The sequence below is a fragment of the Xenopus laevis genome, chromosome 4S (genome assembly GCF_017654675.1).
Source record: "Xenopus laevis strain J_2021 chromosome 4S, Xenopus_laevis_v10.1, whole genome shotgun sequence".
NCBI lineage: Eukaryota > Metazoa > Chordata > Amphibia > Anura > Pipidae > Xenopus > Xenopus laevis.
Genome location: NC_054378.1, coordinates 24,366,978 through 24,392,487, shown reverse-complemented (window position 1 = coordinate 24,392,487; position 25,510 = coordinate 24,366,978). Strand labels below are relative to the sequence as shown.

The 25,510-nt window shown below is 40.1% G+C and overlaps 1 protein-coding gene across 1 annotated transcript in view; it reads right to left on the bottom strand.

Moving 5' to 3' along the window:
* Nucleotides 1-1,135: 1,135 nt before the first annotated feature.
* nfatc3.S (nuclear factor of activated T cells 3 S homeolog) overlaps nucleotides 1,136-25,510 on the bottom strand; it is a gene marked incomplete at its 3' end in the record, with an annotated part of 60,646 nt that continues 36,271 nt past the window's right edge. The window contains 5 exon segments of the mRNA NM_001088748.1: nucleotides 1,136-2,927; nucleotides 4,085-4,438; nucleotides 4,816-5,055; nucleotides 6,937-7,063; nucleotides 13,986-14,041. Coding sequence (NP_001082217.1) covers nucleotides 2,893-2,927; nucleotides 4,085-4,438; nucleotides 4,816-5,055; nucleotides 6,937-7,063; nucleotides 13,986-14,041 — 812 coding nt within the window.

Genomic DNA, 25,510 nt, shown 5'->3' with positions numbered 1-25,510 from the left:
TCCAAATCTGCATACATATGGCAAACAGTGCACTGGGTCAGACCTTCAATCTTGCTAGCACTCATTATCCCAGTTACAGATCAAAACAGGAATTATAATAAAAAAACAGGGTTTAGAACAAACTTTTGACCTAGGTTGAACCTCCTTTAGTTTGAAAGTGATTTGTGGAATTATCTCCCTGAAGAGAGACTAGCCAATGCATTAGACCATTTCAAGAAGTGTTTGAATGGCTGAGAAAATACAGGGATACTTCAAATAGCTCTTTGTACAATATTTAACAAGGGACTGGTCCAGTTGCCCTCTTGGATTCAAAAAGGTTGAGGTAAAAGTTTGGACTTGATGATTGTTCCTTTTTTCAACCCACGTTACTATGTTACTTCACAAGTTAGTTAGCTTTGTGGGTGTAGAAGTGTAGGAACATACAGTATTAGAGTAAGAACATATTTACATCTACAGTTGGACAGTAACTCTTTGTCCAGTGTAACTCCAACTTTAACCAATCATTCTTCAAACCTCCTTCCATACCTTTTACAGGCTTAATTACCCTTCCTCGGACTCTAGTTTAATAATATCCTGTTTGAGCACTGAAGACAAAGCTGCACAGAATAGTCTAGATGGGGCCTTACCAGAGCTATGTGAAGGAGAAAAATTACCCTCTCCTCTTGAGAATTTATATTTTAATACAGCTCAAAACCTTTTATGCTCTTGCAGTTGCTGCCTGGCATTACTTGCTAAAGCCATTCGTTTTCCGAAGTAGCCCGGAGCTGCCTCACGAGGAAACTTCGGGCGACCTCGGAAAACGAATCGTGCAGAGTGCCATTACACCAGTGATTTACATTTTAGCCGACGGGAAGGCAGTTCGGGGAAATTAGTTGCCCCGAAGAAGAGGAGATTTTTAGCCGAGTGACTAATCTCCCTGAATCTGCCTGTGTGCCCTGACCCTAAGTGTGTTTCTCTGTATTTCTTGAAGAAGTTTCTATTAACCTCATGTTAGGATGGTGATGATCCAATTTGGGATTTCTTTTTTTTTTTTTTAATGAATTACTCTTCACTAATTGTAGCGAAGGCAATTAAGTAAGGTTAAAGCATGGAATTGATTATTGTGGTAGCAAAAGTACATTTAAATCTTCACAGGTCTTAATTTTTTTCTTTTATTCCAAACATTTTTCCCAAAACATATTACAATTTTTTGTGTGTAATGTTTTTCATTTAACATCAAATGCATACAACATAATCTGTTTCTAAATATTTTGCCAGCCGTGAAATATGAATTGTGATTCCCAAAAATTACGAATATTAGTTAAACCCTGTATTTTGGACAGAGAACATTTAACACTGTTTGTAAACTGATCCAACACAAAAGCCTGTTAGAAATCATTACAAATGGGGCAAGATGCAAAGTGTAAAAAACAAGCCTTAAACTCTACCTGCCCATTTGTAATAAAAGTTAAAGGGGGTCATTTATCAACACTGAGCAATTTTGCCTATGGGTAAAAAAGAAAAAACACGCTATTAAATTGCTGCATTCCTTGTTCTACTTGGAGCTGGCTTTAAAAATCTCTTCACTAATTGATTGTTATGAATAACTGCCCATGGGCAAATTTGCCTAGTGTTTAAATTGAGCCCCATTATGTTTGCCAGTATCAGTAACTCATTGAAATCACTAAGTGCTTCTACCCGCTGTGTGGTTCCTGTGTGTTTCTGTACCTGGGCATTTATTACTTTTCTGCTTAATGGGGTTATGTAATAAAAGGCACTAAATGTCTAGTAACCCACAGCAATCAGGTAGTATTTACTGGCCAGATGTTTGAAGGGGTGGTTCACCTTTAATGTACCTTTTAGCATCACCAATTTTAAGCAACTTTTCAATCGGTTTTCATTATTTATTTTTTATAGTTTTATAGTTATTTGCCTTTTTCTTCTGACTCTTTGCAGCTTTCAAATGGGCGTCGCTGACCCCTTCTAAAAAGCAAATGCTCTGTAAGGCTACACATTAATTGTTTTTGCTACTTTTTATTACTCGTCTTTTTATTCAGGCCTCTCCTATGAATATTCCAGTCTCTTACTTAAATCAGTGCATGTTGCTAGGTTAATTGGGACCCTAGCTACAAGATTGCTTAAAATGCAAATTGAAGAGCTGCTGAATAAAAAGCCAGATAATTAAAAAAACCTTAAATAATAAAAAATTAAAACCAATGGCCAATTGTCTCAGAATATCACTCTCTACATCATACTAAAAGTTATCTGAAAGGTGAACAACCCCTTTAATGGTTGCTATAAGTTACTAAATGTGGTCAAACTTACTTTATATAACCCAGTGCGTTTTTGCAATGTACCTGACTGCCATTAACAGTTGCAACTGTTTGTGCTTGTAGGATGAAGAGCAAATAGTTGCACATGTTTCTGTATCCAGCACTTTCTTGTGCCTGGCAATTATGCATAGAAGAAAGGGGTATGAGCAGGACCTAGGTATCCCCTATCATGCCCCTTGCTTGCTGGTCTTTTGGGAGTAAAAAAGGGTAGAGCCTGGGAACACAAGGAGCTCCATGCTAAATGTGTCATACAAAACTGCCACAAGGGCACAGAGTGAAGAAACTCTGCACCAACAGGTACAAACGAAAAGTGTACTGCATGCTGATGGGCACCATTGGAACACATTAGTGTATGAAGCACTTGTACCTGATGTTCATAAATGAGCCCTCATGACTTTCACTATACAAATTCTCAGAATTTTGTGGGACATAGGAGCCAGAAGCATACAAATCTGTGGTTCATAAGTAAATGTTCAGCAATTGAAAGAAGAAATTATTTTTAGAAGTTCTCTCCATCCAGCCAGCGTGATCAGATTCAGATATGCTGTGTTCGAAAGGCTTTAGGTAGATCCCTGGCATCTCAGTGAGACATGTCACGTCTTATAATCTCAGCCACTATAAAAGAGGAAGAACAACATTAATTTATTCAACTAGTACTCTCTACTACTGTTATCATCTGAATTAACAACCTCTCAGTGAGGGTAATTTAACTGAAAGTGGTCCTCCACCTAATATGTTTTTGCATAATGAAAAAATTAAAAATTTTGGCAAATTCTAAATTGTGAAATAAACATTCATGAAATATTCTCTAAGGGCTTAAATTATATATATATATATATATATATATATATATATATATATATATATATATATATATATATATATATATATATATATATATACACATGTGTATAGTGTAGTTGTAGCTGAAAAAATATTTGTTTATCCCTTGATGTTCTCGGAGACTGGCTCTAAAAACAACATAAAATGAATCAGATCCCCTTTAACCAGATGGCTTGCAATATTGTTTCAGAATGAGATCTAGGAGTACAGAGAATGTAAACAGCCATACAGACATTCCTTTCAATAAGAATTACATTTTGGAGTAACTTTTAAACCACTGAAAAATGTTGAATTGATGTATATTAAATAAAAATAGGCAGTTTTAACTGCTAATTGTACAGATATGCAAAAAACGATTGATACAATATCATTACGGTTAAAGGAACAGTAATACCAAATAATTTAAGTAATTACAATAAAATATTCCCTGCACTGGTACAAGTTGTTTGTTTGCTATAGAAACTCTACTATAGTTTATATAAACAAGTTGTTGTGTAGCGATGGGGGCAGCCATTCAAGCACAGGTTACAAGGCAGATACCAGATGCACTATTGTATTCCAATTGTATTCTATTCCAGAGCTTATCTGTTATCTGCTAAGTGCCTTTCCTCCCTTTTTAGCTTGAATGGCTGCACCCACGGTTACACATTAGCCTATTTCAATGCTTGCTTGGCCCTGCAAATAATTGGACAATGGATATATTTCATGGTGAACCACAAAAATCATCTAACCTGACAGATGCCCACTAACCTCACAATAATTTAACAGATGTTATATTACACCAAAATCGTTCCTTAGGGTGAGAAAACTTTTGCTGCTAATGCGTCAATGAGTACACTGAAACATCCAATGATGAACATTCATAAATTGCCATGTTTTAATTAGATTGTGTTGCATATGTACTGTTTACAACATGCTGCCTCTCTTACCATCATCTAAAGTGATGTCCTGCAGGTCTTTAGTCTGAAAGTTTATATCACTGTCCTCAAGCTCAGATTTAATGCCCAGAGACATGTCAGTGGGATGGGATGAAGTGGAGTTCTGTCTGTGGTGAGTAATGGTAGGAGACAGTGAATTATCCCTTAGCCTGCAATCATGTGTGTGAGAAGATGGTTGTCCACAGTGAGGCATGGCAGTAAGAGATGATGACGGTAAGATGGTTATATCTGAGCTGAAACCCTGGTAAGGCATGGACTGCTTCTGAGGAGATGAATAGATGGTGTCTGGATAGTTTTCCATGGTTTCAGGATCAGCAGTGCATGGGGAAGAGCTGGTGCATGGTTCTGAAGCATGGTAAGAGAAATATTGAAAAGGAATAAGTGGAATATCTGTGCACAGACTTAATTGTGAAAGCATGATATTTTGTTTGAGATTATGACACTGGTCATCGAAATGCTTGTGAAAAACCAACAACTGCAATGACAAGTATATTAGCAAATGTATTACATGGAGAAACTGAGCTAGAGCTGGATGAGCAGTGCCCTAAGCTGGTCAGGTGTGGAACCACTTGCATCTTGCCAACATATAAATATCAGGAGCCCCTTATGAAATTTGATTTCACCAGCTCAATTCATAGGACGAGAAGCCAAAAACGCAGCATCGTTTGGCTTCTGTAATGTCGGAGGGTGAAAGTTATTTCCTTACTAAAAAAAAAACCTACCTTGAATGTTTGATATATGTGGAGCCTCATGCTTTAGAGAAGATGTAAATGTTAATTGATTAGGGCATCCTACACCAGGTGGAGACAAAGATTTAAGAGTTTTACAAATAGATCTTTGGTCTTGGAAAAGTAGATTGGTATGAATTATATGAAGATCAGAAATGCCTCTCCCCTTAGCAACAGAAACTGCTGTAGCTTCTTGCAGATTTCCGTCTTCTAAATTTTCCTGCTTCAATAAAACTGTTGAGACAGAAAGAGATTTTGTATGGACCCACATCAAAAATGATTAGTCATAGATTAATATTCATATTTTTATTTCTTTTTACCCAAATTAAAATTACACAAAAACTTTGCCATCTAAAAGTTGGCAAGGTCATGTAGAAGTCATGTAGAAGTCTTCGACAAAACTTTACCCATATGCAACTATGGTATATATATCAAAGAGTGAAGTTAGAGATCATCACAGTACTCAAGTAAAATTTTGCCACTCTCCATTCATTTCTATTGGATTTTTAAATGAGTATTTAGCAACGGGTGAAAGTGAAAATTCATCCTTTGATAAATACGCATTTCAAAATCCCATAGAAATGAATGAAGAGTGGTGGAATTTCACTCTAGAGGACTGTGGTGATCTGTAACTTCACTCTTTGATAAATATACCCCCATATCTTTACGTTTGGCTGTTCCTTCTATGTCCCATCCAGATATTAATAGTGCAACTACAACATTCTTAAGGAAGGACCAAGCCCAAGCAGCAATTTACTGCAAAGTTCCTTTATTCACACTACATGTTTCAGGCGTAGGACCCTTTTTCAAGTGTTAATAAAAACACTTTGCAGTAAATTGCTGCTTGGGCTTTGTCCTTCCTTAAGAATGTTGTGTCATGTAGAAGTCAATAGGAGCTGTCCTTGACAAATTGTAAATATAAATTTAATGGAAGGTTTTAGATTCAAGCTTTCTAAAAATGTAAGTTTAGTTGAGGTTGAAAAAAAATCTTACCGTATATACTCGAGTATAAGCCGAGTTTTTCAGCCCCCAATATATGCTGGAAATCTCTACCTCGACTTATACTCGGTTCAAGCGCAAAAACAGTCGCCGGCGTCCAAGAATAGTCTCCAAGAATATTCGCCGGCATCCAAAAACGAGATGCCGGCACCTCCAATGGGAGCAGAAACCCTCAATTTTTTGACTGAAACTTACCAGAAGCTGCTGCATTTCTCACCCTCGGCTTATACTCCAGTCAATAAGCTTTCCCAGTTTTTGGAGGTAAAATTAGGTACTTCGGCTTATACTCGGGATGGCTTATACTCAAGTATATACGGTAATTACACAAAAATTTGAATTGTGATAAATAAGGCCCTAAGGGGGTTATGTAATAAAAATCATTACGTTTGCCCAGGAGCAATAACCCATAGCAACCAGTCAGCTAGTAGCATAAACCAGTCACCTGTATATAAGCAAATATCTCATTGGTTGTTATGGGTTACTGCTCCTGGGCAAACTTAATGCCTTTTATTACAAAACCTCCTTTTAGGGCCTTTTATTACATATGTGAGTTTGCTTACAGCTTATGCCAGTTTTCAAGTGGATCTCTGTCCCCTTTCTCATGTTTTAAGCAATACTAAAATATTTAACTTAAAACTTGATATTAGCTTAATTACAGAGTCAACCTCACATAATTAAGGAGCTATTTTATGAAGGCGTCTAGTTAAATAGACCCAATCTTAATATATTAAATGTAATGGCTGGTCGACATAAGAAAGTTGAAAAAATATTAGAACATGCGAAAGTAAACAAAGGCCAGTCGAGGGAGATGCTGTAACTACCAGGGAGGGTAGTTGCAGCATCTCATTGGGCTTATACACCTCACCAACGTTTATTTGCTCTCATAAATTAATGTAAATTGAACCAAATGAATTAGGTAATTCTGTAAGAAAAAAAGCAAGGATAAAGTATGTAGATTTTTGAAGAGAGTAGGGTGTACACTGTAACCTCTTCCTTTTTGTAACTTTTAACACCAAAAAAAAACACAAAACATACAGGTGTAACATTTTAAACTAATCGTTTGATGGCAAGAGATCTTATCATTTGATGGCATGAAAAATGTTCCATGTAACTGACCTGGAGTGTAGTTGAATCTTTGAGACTGGCTTCTTTTTCTTTTCCCGTTACACACATAAAACTGTACTTGGACTTCTGCTGCTACTGACTTGTTGTGATATGCTGGTATTTCCACAACTATGTTATTCTGGAAGACAGCATTATATATTATCGTTTAGATCAGTGCTGAAGACATAAACCTTATATAATGTGTATGTTAACGTTGTTGATGCCAACCCACTTTCCTACTAACAACATAAATTCAGATTTACTATTGAAGGAGAACTAAAGCTTAACTAAAGAAGCAGGCTAGAAATGTTGTACATTATGTGGCGTATTTATCAAAGTCCGACATTTTCTGCTACAAACTCTGATTAAATTCGCTCAGGTTTTTTTACGCTTATTTATTATTACATTTTCCCAAAAATTAGCTTTGCGGGAAAAAAAAAATCTGATTTTTAAGATTTTTTCGGATTTTTCACCCAAAAACTTCGGGGTATTGCACGAAACCCAGCGCACCTCAAAAGATATGCAATCTCGACAGGTCTGAGATGCCAGATTTTCTGATTCTGACTTTTCCATCCTCTGGGTTTAATAAATTTTTATCTTATAAAAAAAAAAATTATGAATTTTTCAGGATTTTTGTATTTAGAGTTTAGTAAATAACCCCCTATATGTTGGGGTTCTGTACCAGCCCAAGTCGACCACAGCCATTTAGCAGTATAGATCTGTACCTCTGCAGATGCCCCAGTAGCTTCCCATCTTCTTTTCTGCTTATTCACTGCACATGCTCTGTGCTGTGGTTATTTACTGAGCTTAGGGACATAGAATATAAATGTCACAATATAAGGCTTATCAGTAATTAATACAGATAATTACTATATGGCAGCACAAAAAGCAGAGCAACTAGCATCAGAATTTAATAATCAGCCTAGTAGCTTTTATTGAAGTTTGAAGTCCTGGATCATTACTGCTATTGAGAAGCTGAAACTTTAGGCTGGTGCAACAAATTCAGTATATAAAATATGGCATTTGTAGCCATATTAATTTTTAGGGTTTAGTTCTCCTTTAAGAGACACTGCCATCACATAGTAAACCACACTATTTTAATTACCCCCAGTGAGCAACGTAGTGAATTAGTTCAGAAAAACTGCAGGTCTACATTGGACAAGATCTTTTAGTTTTATTATTGTCAATTCATTTCTGTGTACCAGCATTGCCTGTCCATTTCAAGTTTTTGATATCAGCGACTGCACCACCAGAACAGGAAAGCGAGAGAGATGTGTAAGGATCTAAAATAAGAGGCCCCTTATCACATGTAGCTAGAGTTCCTTCTGGAAAATACCCTTCTGCCCTATCTTGTTTACTATTTTTCCAATTTTTGACCCAGTGACTGGGCAACAATGCTCAATCTGCAATGCAATATCTAGTTAATCCTGTATGCCTCACTTGGCTCTTTATTAATCCCCAAGGAACGGGATTAACTACTTTGTGCCATTGTATTTTGTTATGAATAATGGGACAGCAGCTGCTTGATCTAAATGACTTTCCCCAACTTGCCATATCTACAGTTTATGCTTTCTTTAATTTCATTTTCTTCTTTACCGTTAGGTTGGTTTTTCTTAGTGTTTTACATCCACTTCTGGTTTCTATTGTAATTAATGGGATTCCTGTTTTGGGTGCCATTTTCTGCACAGGGAGAGTGATTCTTAAGGGTTTGCACTGCTTGCTCTCTTGCTTGTTTTTTTCCCGAGGAAGAGCATTATGACATGATTGAAACGGTTTGAATTCAGTTATTCTAACTGAGCCAATTGAGTGCGGTATTTTTTTGTTACTTTGTTTTTTTATTTAATAAAACTGCACCTTTACAAATTGCAACCTTAGGTCATCCACAATTAAATCTAAACAGAGGGTTTAATTTCAACCTATAGGTGGGTAGTACAGTTTAATTTTTGGGGACAGCTGCTATATATAATGGAATGGTAAAGTTATAGGTAGTAATGAGGCACCTGAACAGACCAATTATCACTAATTGCGAGGGAAAATATGAATACATAAACTCTCTTTTCTCCACATATTGGGCAAGATTCAATTCAGTTCGGAAAAAAATAAAGTTATTATGTGAAAACATATGGACGAGATTCAATAAGAGACACAAGTCAATTCAGAAAAACTTTTCTCACTGTTTATCACATGAAAACTCTATTGAAGTCTATTGGAAAAAACTGGAACTGAATATGAACAAAAGCTTTGTCAACTCAAATTGAATTTCTCTCACCAAATTGAGTCTGGCCCATTGTATTTCACAGATTCAGTACTATGAAATTTAGCCAAGGAACGAGTTTATTTTTTTAGTATCATATATATATATATATATATATATATATATATATATATATATATATATATATATATATATATATATATATATATATATATATATATATAGTGTACCTACACACAAGAATCATTTATTGAACCCATTGACCTTATAAGTTTTACCCCCACAAAAAAAAAACAATTAGCAAAGATTAAAAGCATTGTATCTGTATCTGATACAAAGATAAATGCTAAGGTGGGCAAGTGAGAGGTTATCACAGTTTATGGAAAGATGTACAGTTAGGTCCATAAATATTTGGACAGAGACAACTTTTTTCTAATTTTGGTTCTGTACATTACCACAATAAATTTTAAATATAACAACTCAGATGCAGTTGACTTGCAGACTTCTAGCATAAATTCAGTTGGTTGAACAACAAAAAGATTGTATAAAAATGTGAGGAACTAAAGTCTTTTTTTAACACAATCACTTCATTTCAGAAGCTCAAAAGTAATTGGACAAATTAAAAAACTGAAAATAAAATGTTCACTTCTTTGCTTTAATAAACTCCTGGGTTGCTTTGGCTGTATGTTTTGGGTCATTGTCCACCTGTATTATGAAATGCCTCCAAATAAAAATTGACTGCATTTAGCTGGATTTGAGCAGACAGTGGGGCTCATTTATAAACACTGGGCAAATTTGCACCTGGGCAGTAACCCATAGCAACCAATCAGTGATTAGATTTTTCCAGCCAGCTACAAGGAGAACAATGAAAGCAAACATCTGATTGGTTGCTGTGGGAAACTGCCCAGGTGCAAATTTGCCCAGTGTTTATAAATGAACCTCAGTGTCTCTGAACTCATTTGGCTGTTTTTGTTCCTGTATCACATCATTGTTAAACACTAGTGTCCCAGTGCCACTGGCAGCTATGCATGCCGAAGCCATCACACTGCCTCCGCCATGTTTTATAGATGATGTGGTATGCTTTGGATCATGAGCTGTTCCACGCCTTCTCCATACTTTTTTCTTGCCATCATTCTGGTAGAGGTTGCTCTTGGTTTCATCTGTCCAAAGAATGTTTTTCCAGAACAGTGCTGGCTTTTTTAAGATTTTTTTTAGCAAAGAACAATCTAGTCTTTCTATTCTTAATGCTTATGAGTGGCTTGCACCTTGCAGTGTACCCTCTGTATTTACTTTCATGCAGTCTTCTCTTTATGGTAGACTTGGATATCGATATACCTACCTCCTGGAGAGTGTTGTTCGGCTGTTGTGGAGGGGTTTCTTTTCACCATGGAAATGATTTGAAGATCATCCACCACCAGGGCTGGATTTACATAGTGGGTGCCCCTAGGCCCACTGCCATTCATCACCCCTGTCTCCTCCCCTTTATTCGTGCAAATTTTTATCATCTGGACTGGAGCAATGGGGATTGGTGCACAGAAAATTAAAAAAAAAATTGTATCTCAAACGCATCCCCAGTGTTTTAGAATCAATGTGGGCGTGGTTGGGTAGCATGCCGCCCCCCTAAAATCCTGCCGCCCTAGGCACGGGCCTAGGTGGCCTTTCCACAAATCCAGGCCTGTCCACCACTGTTGTCTTTCGTGGAAGTCCACCAGTGCTTTCTTTCTTTCTCATGATGTACCAAACTGTAGATTTTGCCACTCCTAATATTGTAGCAATTTCGAAGATGTTTTTTTTCTGTTTTTGCAGCTTAAGGATGGCTTGTTTCACCTGCATGGAGAGGTCCTTTGACCGCATGTTCACAGCAAAATCTTACACATAAAAGCACCCCCCCTCTCATATCAACTCCAGGGCTTTTATCTGCTTTATTGATAATGACATAACGAAGGAATTGCCCACACCTGCCCATGAAATAGCTATACTTTTGAACCCCTGGTCCAATTACTATTGAGCCTCTGAAATGAAGTGATTGTGTTAAAAAAAGCCTTTAGTTCCTCACATTTCTATGCAATCTTTAGTTCAACCCACTGAATTAAAGCTGACAGTCTGCAGTTCAACTGCATCTTGTTTCATTTAAAATTCAGTGTGGTAATGTAAAGAACCAAAATTAGAAAAAAATTGTCTGTCTAAATATTAATGGACCTAACTGTAAATACAGACAAATTCTTGCTAATAATCATGTTGGTAGAATTCTACATAGAAACTCATAATTGAGTAACCCCCTTTTGAAAGCTAGAAAGAGTCAAGAGAAAAAGGAAAATAATTCATAAACTATAAAAAAAACTACCAAAAATAAACAATGACGACCAATTGAAAAGTTGCTTAGAATTGGCCATTCTATAACATGTGAACAGGTGAACTACCCCTTTAGTGCCATTGACCCTTTACCTGCCAAGAACATAGGTACTATGTTCTTGCAGGGAAAAGCCCCAACTGCTCACGTAGTACCTATGTTCTTGACTGCAAAGGGCTCCTCTCTGCATTTGCGGCAGAAGGCTTCAGTGCGCTCCCAATGAGCAGGGGTGAGCAGAGGCCATGTGGGTCCTGCCACGCGATCGTCGCAGGACCCGCCTTCAATTATGCAGACATGTGTCTCCACATCTGCTGCCTTTTCTCTCTGCTTCTTCCAGCCATCTTGCAACTTCCTGCTGCGTGGACTCTGCTCTTAGGATGGCTGCCAAGGACCCTCCTAGACTTCATAACGGTAAGTAGCCTTTTATTGACACTTATACGCACACACACACACACGCATGCATGTACACATACACAATATACCAAGTTACCGTAGCTTTATTCTTTTTCTTTTCAGACTTTTTTTTGCAATTTTGCAAATATTTATGTGTGTGTATATACACTCACATACTCCTATACACACAAATTTTAGACCTATACACACATGCATATAAAAACATCACTTTTTTTAGATTTTCATATCATTTTGCTTCTTGTTTTCCCCCTAAAAACTATAGATTTCACAGCGTGACTATTGGATTAAGCATTCTGACCATTAACAACGCTGTCGGATCAGTTATTTTGTTATTTCATTGCTTTTCCTGATTTTGTTTTTGTAATTTTATTGCAGTTTTATGCTTGTGTTATTGTTTGTTATGTTTTATTTAGCCTAGCTTTGCAGTATGATAATTTGGAATAGAAAGACATAATTACCTATTTTGGATTTGTCAGAATGTGTCTAAAAATATATGGTTTTGGTGGGTCTTTGTACTGTCAGGGAGCTTTTGTTCACAGAAGGCGAAAAGACAGCAGAGAAAATTCATATGCGCTATTTTTATTTGGGGTCGCACATGCCACCTGCTTTGGTATATCTATGCATATTGGGCATTAGGGATGCACAAAATCCAGGATTCAGTTCGGGACTTGGCCAGGATTCAGCCTTTTTCAGCAGGATTCGGATTTCGGCCGAATCCTTCTGCCCAGCCGAACCGAATCCTAATTTGCATATGCAAATTAGGGTAGGGAAATCGCGTAACTTTTTGTCACAAAACAAGGAAGTAAAAAATGTTTTCCTCTTCCCACCTCTAATTTTCATATGCAAATTAGGATTCGGATTGGTATTCGGCCGAATCTTTCGTGAAGGATTTGGCCGAATCCAAAATAGTGGATTCAGTGCATCCCTATTGGGCATCAAACTGTTCAGTAGACCCTTGGCGTCTACATTTAGGGTGTTGTATGTAAGAAATTGGGCGAGATAAATGCGTTTCATGCTTACCTAGCACTTAGTCATAGCCGATCTCAGAGATTGCCTATGACTAAGTGCTAGGTAAGCATGAAACGCGTTAGGCTCCTTGTGGAGATTTGATATTTTAAAATTATTTAATAAAACTATTTTTTATTATAATAGCATGCCTGTGAGATTTTTTTGGAAATATTGAGGCTAAACCTCTATTTGTTCACTAGAGGACCCGAGATGCAACTAGTTGTTCACTTAGGTCTATTTCCAAGTAATTTAGTGATACAGAATCTACAATATATGTGGTACTATGTGAAACAAGATTTTTTTTCATTTTGTTAGACACTTAGAAGCCTATATTTTTTACAGAAGTGGAATTACACCAAAATTCTAGAATATTTTGAAGGTTGCCCTGAAAATAAACAATAAATTGGGTAAACTAAAAGACCCCAAGGAAAGGCCCTTAAAGTGAAAGAGTACAAAATGTTCAAAAATGGTCTGGCAATAAAAGTGCCAAATCCGCTGGCAGCGAAAGTGTAAAGAGTGGCTTGGATGACTTCTTGGACAAGCATAATATCATAGGATATTGTGATACTAAAGTCTAACGTTAGAAAGATTTTAGTATATACATAGTGGGAGTGGTTGGTGTGAGTGTGTATGTGCCCTGGGGATCATTGGAGGGGTTGAACTTGATGGACTTTGGTCTTTTTTTAACCCAACTTAACCATGTAACTTACGTTTACCTGCACACCTGCACTGTACATTCTGGTCAGGCAGTAAATAGGGTTCTATAACTGTTGTAGACATACATTGCCACCCCCTGGTATTTACAGCTTACACCTTGAGTTTGATGCTTGAGGAACAGATATAATAAGTAATTTGTTGAAAGATAACATTACGCTATAGTAAGAGTAAAAAAATTCATCAAGCATTCATGAGTCCAGTGACTACTGCTGGACTATTCCTTATCCCAGGTGTATATGTATGCAAGTATGCCTTTTGCACTGTATCAATGAGCCAGATAATGGTTTACAAATAGCTGGAACTATTGTTAGCAAAGAGCTGGAACTATTGTTTGAAAAAAAAATTCAAAATTCTTACCATCTGACATTTTTTCAATACAATCTTTCCTTCTGCTTCCCAATGTGTGCACCCGTCTAGAAAAGAGAAAGGTCAAAATCATAACTAAAGTGACTAAAGTCAGTAGTGTTGAAGACATCTTGCCTGTGCAATAAAGCAGAAACACTACCTGAATAAAGGTGGATATACTAGATTTTTCTGCATTAATGCGAGAACATGAGATTGCTTTGTTCTTTTTTAGGTTTAATGCAACTAAATATAGCTGTAGCAATTGGATTTTCTATACTTTAACTGATGTAGCTGCATGGATACATAGGGAAACTTTTCAAGGTTTGTAATAGCAAGTCTAGTTTAGAGTTACCGTTACTAGATGAAGATTTTTTATTCTGGCTTGTGCCTTATGGAGGGACAAACTCATGACGTACAAATAATTCCTTATGGAGTCTATGCAACAAGTGCACACGTAAAAGCTAAATCAATTAAATGAAGGGAATGTGTCATATGCTCCAGATAGGAGATGGCTTAGCATCTAGATTGGAGACTGAATACAGGGTCATGGCTACTGCTTGATCTTGATCATGGCCACAAAGATTATGGTGGGAGGGGTGCAAAAGCACAATTTAGTGCTCAATCAGCAAGTACCTCTACTTCCAGTCCACCTCTCAACACAAAATGCAAACAACAGCATCAGAGGGTGCAGATCAGCCCTTAACAGTTATGGCCTGTATCCTCTGCCACTCCCTAACTTGCATGTCTGAATAATCAAAAATGAGGGAGGGGCACCTATGTGCTTTTGTAGAATGCTGGCATCTTTTTATTTTTTGGGGGGGGGGGGCAGCTGTGAGTATCTGTGCTCCAAAATGGAGTGCAGAGATGTGCAGAAATTCTGAAACCGTTCACATCAGGTGACAGTGTGTGGCAGCAAAAAAAAAGTAATTCCTAGTAACTTTAAGGGATGAAATTCATTTTTTTTTTTTTTTAAAGGTAATGCTTTATTCGTTTAAACACATAAAACATTTACAAACATTAAACAGTTCTATTACAATCTTGTGTCAATGTCGTTATTGTAGCATGATTGGTACATAGTTGTTCTCTCTTTTGGGTCACACCACTGCATTAATTGTGTCAGAGTCATCAGAGGGCCTTTCATTCCCTTTCATTCCTTGATTGCAAGCCCGGGCCCGACTCCCACCATGGGCTCCATATTTTATCAAATTTACGGGTTGTACCTCTAGTTTCATGCGTAAGCTTAATCATGGGAATAGCCTCGTCAACTAATTTTATCCAGGAGTCCCTGGTGGGAGGGTTGGGCCCCATCCAATGCATAATAACACATTTTTTAGCATAGTATAACAAAACCCGAAACCTAGTTCTTGCATGGACAGTAGGCACTAATTGGTCCACAATCCCCAATAGGCACACCTGAGGTGAGTTCACCTGTGGAAAATCTAGGGTAGTTGCTAGGGCAGCCATTACCTGAGACCAATAGGCTTTTATTATTGGGCAGGCCCAGATCATGTGTAAGAAGTTTGCCGCCATTTCCCCACATCTAGGGCAATTGTCGTTATTTCTGTTGCCCATAGCCTTAAGTTTTAATGGGGTTGTATATAACTGATGGAAAGTTTTGTATTGAATCAGTTTATCTCTCACAGATATTAAGCCGATATATATTGACTCTGTCGCTTCCTCCCAGTCCTCCTGGGTGAGCTCTGGTACAAGTAATTGCCATTTATTGTGTGCCTTGTGGAATGGAGGGGGGATACTTGCTAATAAGTGGCGATAGAGTTTAGATATTAGTTTGGTGGGTTGCCCTACTGCCAGGGACTCTTCCATTGCCAATGTAGTTAACTCCGGGGAAAGAGTTCCAAACTGTGCCCTGAATAGTTGACGGATTTGAAAGTATCGAAACAAGGGAGTGTGAAGTGGAGCACATTTATCCTGGAGCTCTTGAAACGACAGGAATGTGTTATTTACTAGCAGGTCGCCCAGAAATTTGATACCCCGTTGTGGCCAATATAGAAAGTCGTCTAGATTCCGAAAATGTGGAAGATTGGCATTGCCCCACAATGGGAGGGAGGAAATCAGACGCAAGGGTTGTTTCTTAAGCTGTTTCAGCCCTTGACACCAAGCTTTATGGGGTGTAGTGATAGAGGAGGGTAAGTTGCCCATGTCCGTGAGCTTGCGATATGGTAGATTCTTAAGGCTTTCTAGTGACCCTGCTATGGAGGCTTGCAAAGCCATGTTGGGGTTGTATGGGTCAGGATGAAACCACCAGTGTAGGTAATAGATTTGGGAGGCTAGGTAATACAAGCGGAAGTTGGGCAGGGCCATTCCTCCCTCTTCTTTATCAGCTGTCAACTTTTCCCAGGCCAGCCGTGGTACCTTTTGGTTCCATATAAAGGGGAGAATGAGATGATTAATTTTTTTAAACACCGAGTTGGGAATATGGATTGGAGCGTTGTGTAGATGGTATAGGATTTTGGGGAGGTATATCATCTTGATAAGATTTATTCTCCCCCACATTGTAAGTGGGAGATTTGCCCAGCCTCGAAGGTCAGCCTCTAGTTTTGTAAGTATTGGAGTGAGGTTGATCTGCACGAAGGTGGACAGGTCCCCTTGTATATTCAGACCCAGGTACTTAAATTCCTGCACCCACGTTAGCTCTACATTGGGGGGGAGAAGGGGAGTAGGCTGTTTGTCGATTGGAAAAAGTATGGATTTATTCCAGTTAACTTTAAGGCCTGAAAATACACCAAACTGTCCTACCAACGTGAGCAGAGCCAAGAGGGAACCTTGGGTGTCGGCAAGATAAATTAACATGTCGTCCGCATACAAGGAGATTTTTTCCGTAATTGGGCCGAGGGCTAAGCCAGAAATTTGTCGAGATTCCCGGATGGCAATAGCCAAGGGTTCAATGGCTAAGGCAAATAGAAACGGTGACAGGGGACAGCCCTGCCTAGTACCTCGTTGTAATCGAAATGGAGCAGATATAAGGCCATTAACCCTTACCCTCGCCGTTGGCCGTTGGTACAGTAGTTGAATCCATTTAATAAATTGGTCTCCCAGATTAAATCTGCGTAGCGTTTCCCAGAGATAGGGCCATTCAATGGAATCGAATGCTTTGGCCGAATCAAGGGAGGCCACTGCTCTTGTACCCGGCTTATCATGTAAAATCTCAAGATTGGTATATAATCTCCTCAGGTTGATGTTAGTGGACCTGCCTGGCATAAACCCTGATTGGTCTGGGTGGATTAGGTCTATGATGTATCGTTGAAGTCTTTTTGCAAGTATTTTTGCAAGGATTTTAGCATCCGTATTTATGAGAGAAATAGGTCGGTATGAGCTGCACTGTGACGGGTCTTTGCCAGGTTTGGGGATCACTACAATGAGGGCTTCACTGAAGGAGGGGGGTAACGAACCTTTCACAAAGGAGGACTGCAGGGTATTAAGTAGCTGCGGGGCTAGTTGCTCCTGTAAAGACTTATACCAAGTCGAGGGGAGGCCGTCGGTGCCTGGGGTTTTGTTTGGTGGGAGAGAGGCAATGGCTTCTTTAACCTCTTCTATCTTAATAGGTTCATTTAAAGCCGTCCTGTCATCAGTGCAGAGGGACGGGATGGAAACACTGTCTAAAAAGGGTATGTGAAGGTCGTTGGAGTGGGTTAGTGTTGTATCATATAGGTCTCGATAGTACGAAGCAAACTCCTCTACTAGTAGTTTTGGGTCGGTGACCATTACATTACCCGCTCCCTTTAGGACCGGTATCGCTGTATAGGGACACATAGTCTTGGCGAAATATGCTAACATTTTACCATTTTTATCACCCATTTCAAAGTATCTTTGTGATTGGTATAGAAGAGCTTTCCTTGTTAACAATGTGTGCTGTCTCTCTAGGGCATTGCGTCTGTCTATCAGAAGTGCGTACGACTCCGGAGAGGGGTTAGAGATGTGATCCGTCTCCGCCTGCAAGACCTCCGCTTCTGCTAGATCAACACTATGTTTCGCTTGCTGTCGGGCTTGCCGTATTGCTCTAGCTAGGACCCCCCGCATTACCGCCTTGGAGGCATCCCACAGGACCTCCTGGGAGGCCGTTTCTGCATTGGTTTCCCAATAATTGACATAACCCTCTAAATTGGCTGTTTGCACTGTCTCATTGTTTAACCAGAGAGGACTCAGTCTCCATATTCTAGAATTTGTTGGGGTTGACCATCTGAGGGATAAAAGAAGCGGGGAGTGGTCAGAAAGTATTCTGGGGAGAAATTGCACCTTGTCGACAAGGGGCAGTATATCATTAGTAACTAGTGCCAAGTCGATCCTAGAAAAAGACTGGTGAGTAGTCGAGTGGCAGGAATACTCCCTTAAGTCAGGGTGTTTCCATCTCCAAGCATCTAGTAATTGGAATGCACTTGCCCATTGAGCTAGTTTGGTAGGGCCTACTTCATGAGACTTGAGACGGTCTAGCTGAGGGTCCATTGTGGAATTGAAGTCCCCTAGTATGCACATAGGGCCGGGGGGTAGGTTTGCTAATTTGTTAGTAATGTGATCTAACAATGCTCCCGAATATGGTGGGGGCATGTAGAGGTTAATCATTGTAAGAGGCTTATTGTCGATTGTACAGTTTAGAATAATATAACGACCATAGTGGTCCGTAATGATCTGTGACAGTGAAAATGCAATGGATTTCTTAACCAGGATGGAAACACCTCTTGCGTGGGTAGAAAATGTGGAGTGGTATGACCATCCTACCCAGGGTTTTTTCAAGGAGAGGACTTTTTGCCCAGTTAGGTGCGTTTCTTGTAGCAATAGGATAGAAGGGGAATGTTTTTTAATATAGTTATGCATGATGCTGCGTTTGAACTTAGAATTAAGCCCCCTGATATTCCAGGAGATAATGTTATATATAGACATAGTGAGTATAGTACAAATGATTGAGTAAAATGGGTTGTGGAACCTGTATCTTGAGAGAACGCATTGACACAACACTCGCTGAAAAGATAGCAATAGACATATACAAGAGACACCCCAACATTTCCCATTTTCCCTCCCTACCCACCCCCCCAACTTGGGTGGGTCTAAAACCCATAACTGAAGACACTTAAACGGTCAGTGACTGGGGGCGTGGCCCTTTATCAACCAACCAGTAGACTTTAGAAATATAAACTGATACAGTTCCCTTCCGTTCCAGATGTGCCAGGGACTAGTGGTCTGTTTGTATATGTAGCCGGTCCTGGTTTATAGGCACAACACCCTCGGCTTGGGGGACCACCTGGCTATTTCAACGTATTGACATATATCCTTACCATAGTCTCAGGAAACATTGACCTCAACAGGAGGTCAGCAACAGGGAGTGACAAGTAGACCATGGCTCGTGGACCAAACCGTGGTAAGAAGAAGTATAATGTTCAACAGCCCGTGCAGTGAGATAGATGACAGACTGGCATGAAAGTAACTTAGTGAACGGCCATGGTATTAGGCCCGTCTGGGACTATCGTTTGCCGCTGGTCTTTGTGGGCCCCTTGCGTCTAGCCAAGTTGTTACATCCGCAGGCACTGTAAAAAAATGAGACTGGCCACCTTCAATAATCCGCAGCTTGGCAGGGAAAAGCATGCTGTATTGTAGCTGTGCGTCACGCAGTCGTCTTTTGACCCCCTGGAAGCTTGCTCTTTGTTTCTGTATGGCAGCAGAGAAGTCCGGGTAGAATGAGATCTTAGCACCATTATGTTGAATGTCTCCCTTTTGCCGTGCTGCTCTAAGGATAGCATCACGATCCCTGTAGTTGAGAAGTTTGAACAGGAAGGCCCTTGGAGGAGCCCCCGGAGGGGGTGCCCTATTTGGAACTCTGTGGGCCCTTTCTATTACAAAAGTGGAGGAGAAAGTATCAGCTCCAAATAAGTCTCGTAGCCAGGTTTCGGTAAATTGCTCAGGCTGCTGACCTTCTGTCTTCTCCAGGAGCCCGACAACTCGGACATTGTTTCTCCTGTGTCTGTTTTCAAGGTCGTCTATTTTGTCCCAGGCTGACCGAAGTTGTTGTTGAACATCTTGCATGGAGTTTTGCATCGGATGCACATGGTCCTCAAGCGCGGAGACTCTGTTTTCTACTTCGGTTGTTCTCTCTCTCACAGTTTGTAAATCCTGTCTTAGCAAAGATACATCAATCTTAAGGGCCTCAAATTGGGCAGTGGCGGATGTGCGATTCTCCAATATTGCGCCCATGAGCTCAGATAGTGATGGTTCAGGGGAACCCATGACTGGTTGTGAGAGGGGTGGTGGAGCCTCTTGGCTATTATCAGTGTCATTGGCCTGTTGTGAGCTATGAGCGTAGCGCTCCAAACGAGCGGCGGCATCGGTCTTTGGTTTTGGGCCGTATTTACCCATTGGCAAAGAAATTCACCCACAGTCACGGTTATGGCGGAGGTTACAGCGGTATGATGCTGTGGATTGTATCAGTGGCCGCAGGTTTTGCAGGGCTGTATGACTGTATAGGCACACTGGAACGGTCTATCGGGAGTTATGGGGATTCATTGCACCATTATTGGGTATCCTACCCAGAGCACCTTTGCCCCTGATGGATGAGAACAGCCAGGGTGCCGTTCAAGCAGGTACTGGGGCCTCCCAGCCTGTTTGAGGAGAATGCTATCACAAGCAGGTAGCACAGTATGTACTTGTGGGTGGGCGAAGTTAGTTGAGGTGGAATGCGAGAAATGAATCCCACCCTTAGCCTGAATTAGGGAGTTGGCTCCTCCGTAATATATTCCCCACTGCCAGGCCCAGGACAGTGCAGGCCTCTGTCCCAGTGCTGTCAATATAGGGGCGCTCCCGGGGTTTAACACACAAGCACCTCCCGACTGCGAGTACCTTCTGTTCCCCTGTGGACTCGTATGCGGACCTGCTATAGCACCTCGGCTCTTCCGGTGCAGGGCCCTGTACTGGTCCCGCTGATGAACCACCAACGCGGGTCCGCGGCCTGCCACGTGGCTGTAGGCCGCAATGCGCGCACCACTGCGGGCGCTCCGAATTTGCCCGCTGTCGTTCCGGGCTGGAGATGGCGGCCTCCGGAGGTGAGCCGGGAGGGAGGTCGGCTTATGGGGAGGACTGCAGGCGGGGAAAGAGGTATATTCTGTAAATACCCCGGGAGCGCCGAAAAAACACGTCCGGCGTGTTGAGCTGCTGGCCACGCCCTGGATGAAATTCATTTTTTAAATCAGCAATTCAGTTATTGGAGGGCAGCTGAGCTCTCTGCCCTAGGAATGCAAATTAACTCTCTTTTTGCACTAGCCAGCTCCCATACCTCACAGGGGGGCATGGGTTGTCAGCATTATGAAGTCTTTCTCAGAGTGTCCTGAGGTGCATAGTTGCCCCTGTGTATTTACATTACAAGAAACTTGCGGTTCATAAAGGCCCATATCTACACCGTAAAGCCATGGCAACCCTGCAAAAAGCTCTTGCTTACGATCCATGACCTGTTCATCACATATGTCTTTTAACTGAAATCTTAATTTGTTCTACAAACACTACCTCTCCTGTTGGCCTATGGAAATGGAGTATGAGGTGAACTAGCTTCCCTTCTCTCTTCCATTGAACTTTTAAGTTTTGCTTCTTCCCTGTAATGTCACACCTTTAAAGTTCATTCTATTCAACTTCTTTCTTCTGTAACATTTTGACTGCCTTATAGCCCAACCTCCTGTACCAAATTCACACTTTACGGACTATGTTGTTGTTTGACTTGGATATATCCATCCATTTGATTCCCCCATTCAACATTCTTTGTGACTTTAATCATCTAGAACACCCTTAATTTTACTGCTCTCAATGAATCACTGGCCATCTGTCTCCTCTGTCCTGATTCCCCTGCTCATTACAGTGGTAATTTCCCTGATTGTATTCTCTTTTCTGAAGTTTCCAACATCACTAATTCGTCTCTCCTGCTTTCTGTAAACTATATCCTTATTAGAAGGTGCTTAGTGATGTCATTTGTCCCAAATTACTAAATCTTTTGCATTAAAACAAAGAACATACGTTGTGTGGTAAAATAAGTTCAAATCAATTTTACATACCCTGGTTTTAGTTTTACCACATATTAAATGTTTTTTTTAATATAAATATTAATGCATTTCCTTGATTTTAGATTTTCAAGGATTTTACACCATTTTTAATGGTCCCATGAAACAGGTAAAATGGGAGTTCTATTGTATAAGTATAGTAGAAGTCACTGTGACATGTTCAAGGTTAAAAAACAAAAACTAAAAAAAAAACTAAAAAGGTTGAACGTGTGTCTTTTTTCAACTTTACTTACTATACTATACTATGATACTATGTTCAAGGTTATGGTCACTAACCGTAAGCTTCCCCATTATACATGAACAAAAAAAAAATGTCAAAGAGGTGTTTCAAAGGAATGGCAATATAATGTAAAACTGGTGTGTTTGCTTCAGAAAGACTATGGGGCAAATTCACTAAGGCGCGAAGCGCCGAACGCTAGCGTTAATTCGCTAGCGTTTGGCATTTTCGCTACTGCGCAAATTCACTAACGAACGCTGGCGTAGTTTCGCTAGTGTTACTTCGCAACCTTACGCCAGGCGAATCTTCGCTAGCGACGAAACTACGCAAATTCTCTAACTTGCGCAGTGTAGTGAACGCTACCTTTTATGCTAGACTTCCTTCGCCACCTCAGACCTGGCGAAGCACAATAGAGTAGATAGGGATTGTTTCAAAAAAAGTCAAAAATTTTTCTAAGTCCCAAAAAACGCTGGCGTGTTTTCTACATGATGGCTGATAGGCTGAAAAAGATTGAAAATTTTTTGGGGCTCCCCTTCCTCCCCCCTACATTTCCTGACTCATGGCAACTTACCTAGACAGTGGGCACATGTGTAGGGCAAAATAAAATTTTTATTTGCAGATTTGAAGGTTTTCTAGGCATTTGTAGTGCAGATACGTGTTCCTCCATTGAAATTTGAATTTCGCGCCGTATGCAAATTAGCCTTCGCTAGCGCAACTTCGCTTTATATAGCGAAACAACGCTAGCGCAACTCCGCAACCTTACGCTACCCCTGTGCGCAACTTCGGATTTAAGTGAATTTGCGAAGCGCTGGCGAAACTACGCCTGGCAAGTGCGGCGAAGTTGCGCCTGGCGCAACTTCGCATCTTAGTGAATTTGCCCCTATATGTTTATATAAACAAGCTGCTGTGTAGCCATGTGGCAGCCATTCAAACTGGAAAAAGGAGAAATGGCACAGGATACACAGCAGATAAACTCTGTAGTATACAATGGGATTCTTCAGAATTTATGTGTATCCAATGCTTGAATGGCTGCCATCCAAGGCTACACAGCAGCTTGTTTATATAAACCAGGGCTGATCCAAATGGAAGCCCCTTTGTGTGGCCTTCCCACATGAAAGTCTTCCTGCTGTGTCTGCTTATCATGTGTAAGCTTTTAAAGGTATCACTACAGAGATGAACTGACCCCTGCATTGTTTACACCTCAAATTCACACTGTAAACTCCTGCGTTTTTCACACCTATAATCCCGCCTGCATTTTCATACCTGTAACACCTCTATTATTCACACCCTAAAGCCCTGTACTGTTCACATCTCAGTTCCAGACTGAAACTGCCCACATTGCTCACCTGTTCACACCTTAAAAGGGAAGGAAACCGGGTCGGGTCAGTGATGAGTGATATCCCTGCAGTGAGCACTAACCGTTTGGTTTTTTGGTGTGTTACCACCATTAAAGTGGACATGGTCTTGTGGCAACATGGGTGTGATTTAAAGTGGGTGTGGTTTAAAAACAAGGAGTGATCAACACTGGCATCCGTTATCAGCCCTCCACCATGTAGGGCAGAAAAATTCCAGTTCTTGGTACCACAGAAGTTGGACAGCAGCGATATAAACTATAGTACAGTTTCTGAAGCAAACATACCAGTTGTAACAGTGCAGTCTATGTGGTCACATTATGAAAGCCCACTGGAATTCGAAAATGTTATAATTCCCTAGTGGTACTGAGTGATGTCGCGCACAGGTTTGAATAGCATAGAGCCAAGCAGGCCCTTTTGTGAGTTTAACACACCCAGTTTAATGGTCCTCATATAAGATAAGCAAGCCACAGGGGCGCAGGAAAGAGAAATCTGGCCCTGCATAGAGGAAGCTTGTATAACAGGCACTCAAAATAAAGGCATTCTTCTACCATGCAGATAAAATCAAGTAGAAAAAATGTATTATGTCCAAATATTCAGCTTTACGCATTTCGGGGCCTGTGTATATTTGAACATACAGTAATACATATTTTCTACTTCTGCCTGTTGAAAGCATGCCTTTATTTTGAGTGCCTACTCCACAAGTTTTTAAAAAGTATCAAGGTCCCGTTTTAGCAACCATAGGCAGAGGCAGCTACTGTATGCAGGGTGAAAATCCACTTGCTCTCACACCTAAGCTTAATCATCTTTGTTAAGTATCTATCACCCCTGACACTGAGTGAGGGTAGCTGGTTTAATTTTGAGAGTGTATGTCTAGCCTAAAGAAAATGCTTCTCAATGGGCTGTTCCACTGTAACTACACTACTATCTGTGAATGTGTGAAAGGATAATAATCACAGATGTGCAACACAATACAAAACAATTAAACCATTACCTTTAACTGTATTATAGGCCCCTGGTTACTTTTTTGTATTGGCTCCCAATAACAAAAAAATTATGGTACTCAACTCAGTTTTTTTGTACAATTTTTTTTTTGTTTTATCCAAAACAATACCCATAACTTTCAAGAAACCTATATTACAATTTCAGAGATGTCATCTTTCCTAGATTTCCCAAGTTACCCAAATCTGAAGCCCTTCCCTACTGTCACAGTAGGCCATTTCCCTGTTTTACAATTTGCAAATTGAGCAACTTTTGTTGTAAAAAATGGACAGTTAAGGCATGTACAAGTGCAGTGAGCAATATCAGATGTTATGATAGGCCAGACCCCAACAATGATTAGGATATGTCCCTTTTTCTGGGGGCCCACTTAGATTTCTGATTCCACAGATTGACATTTCTGCAGTTCACTATAAGTCTGCATCAGCAAGGGCTATCTTTGATTCTGCTTTCACTCCTCATTCGACCACTAACTAAATTGTGTCATTTTCCTACAGAATGCCACTACAGAATGCTTTTTACTTTCATATACAAAATTAAGAAACAAAACATGCATTCTTACATTGGCTGAAATGTAAATGCAATACAGACTCGGCTTTGCCATAATTATTTTTTAGAAAAGTAAAATAAAAACACAGCTTTCAATAAACAAATAATATTCAGATGAATAGTACAATCAGCAAAAAAAAAAAACTTCCCCATATCAAACTCATAAATATCAGCATACATAAATTGCTTAAAGCAGTGGGTGCAGGCAATCGTAGTGGCAGCCAGCTTTGCCAGTGAGCAGCACTAGCAGCAAGTTGACAGTGATAAAACTATACAGCAGCCCCTGCAATAACCCTGGATTTTCTCACTTGCTAAAAAGCCATTCATACCCTTCTCAAAGCTAGCTAATATATCAGCCAGTAAAACTGAGAG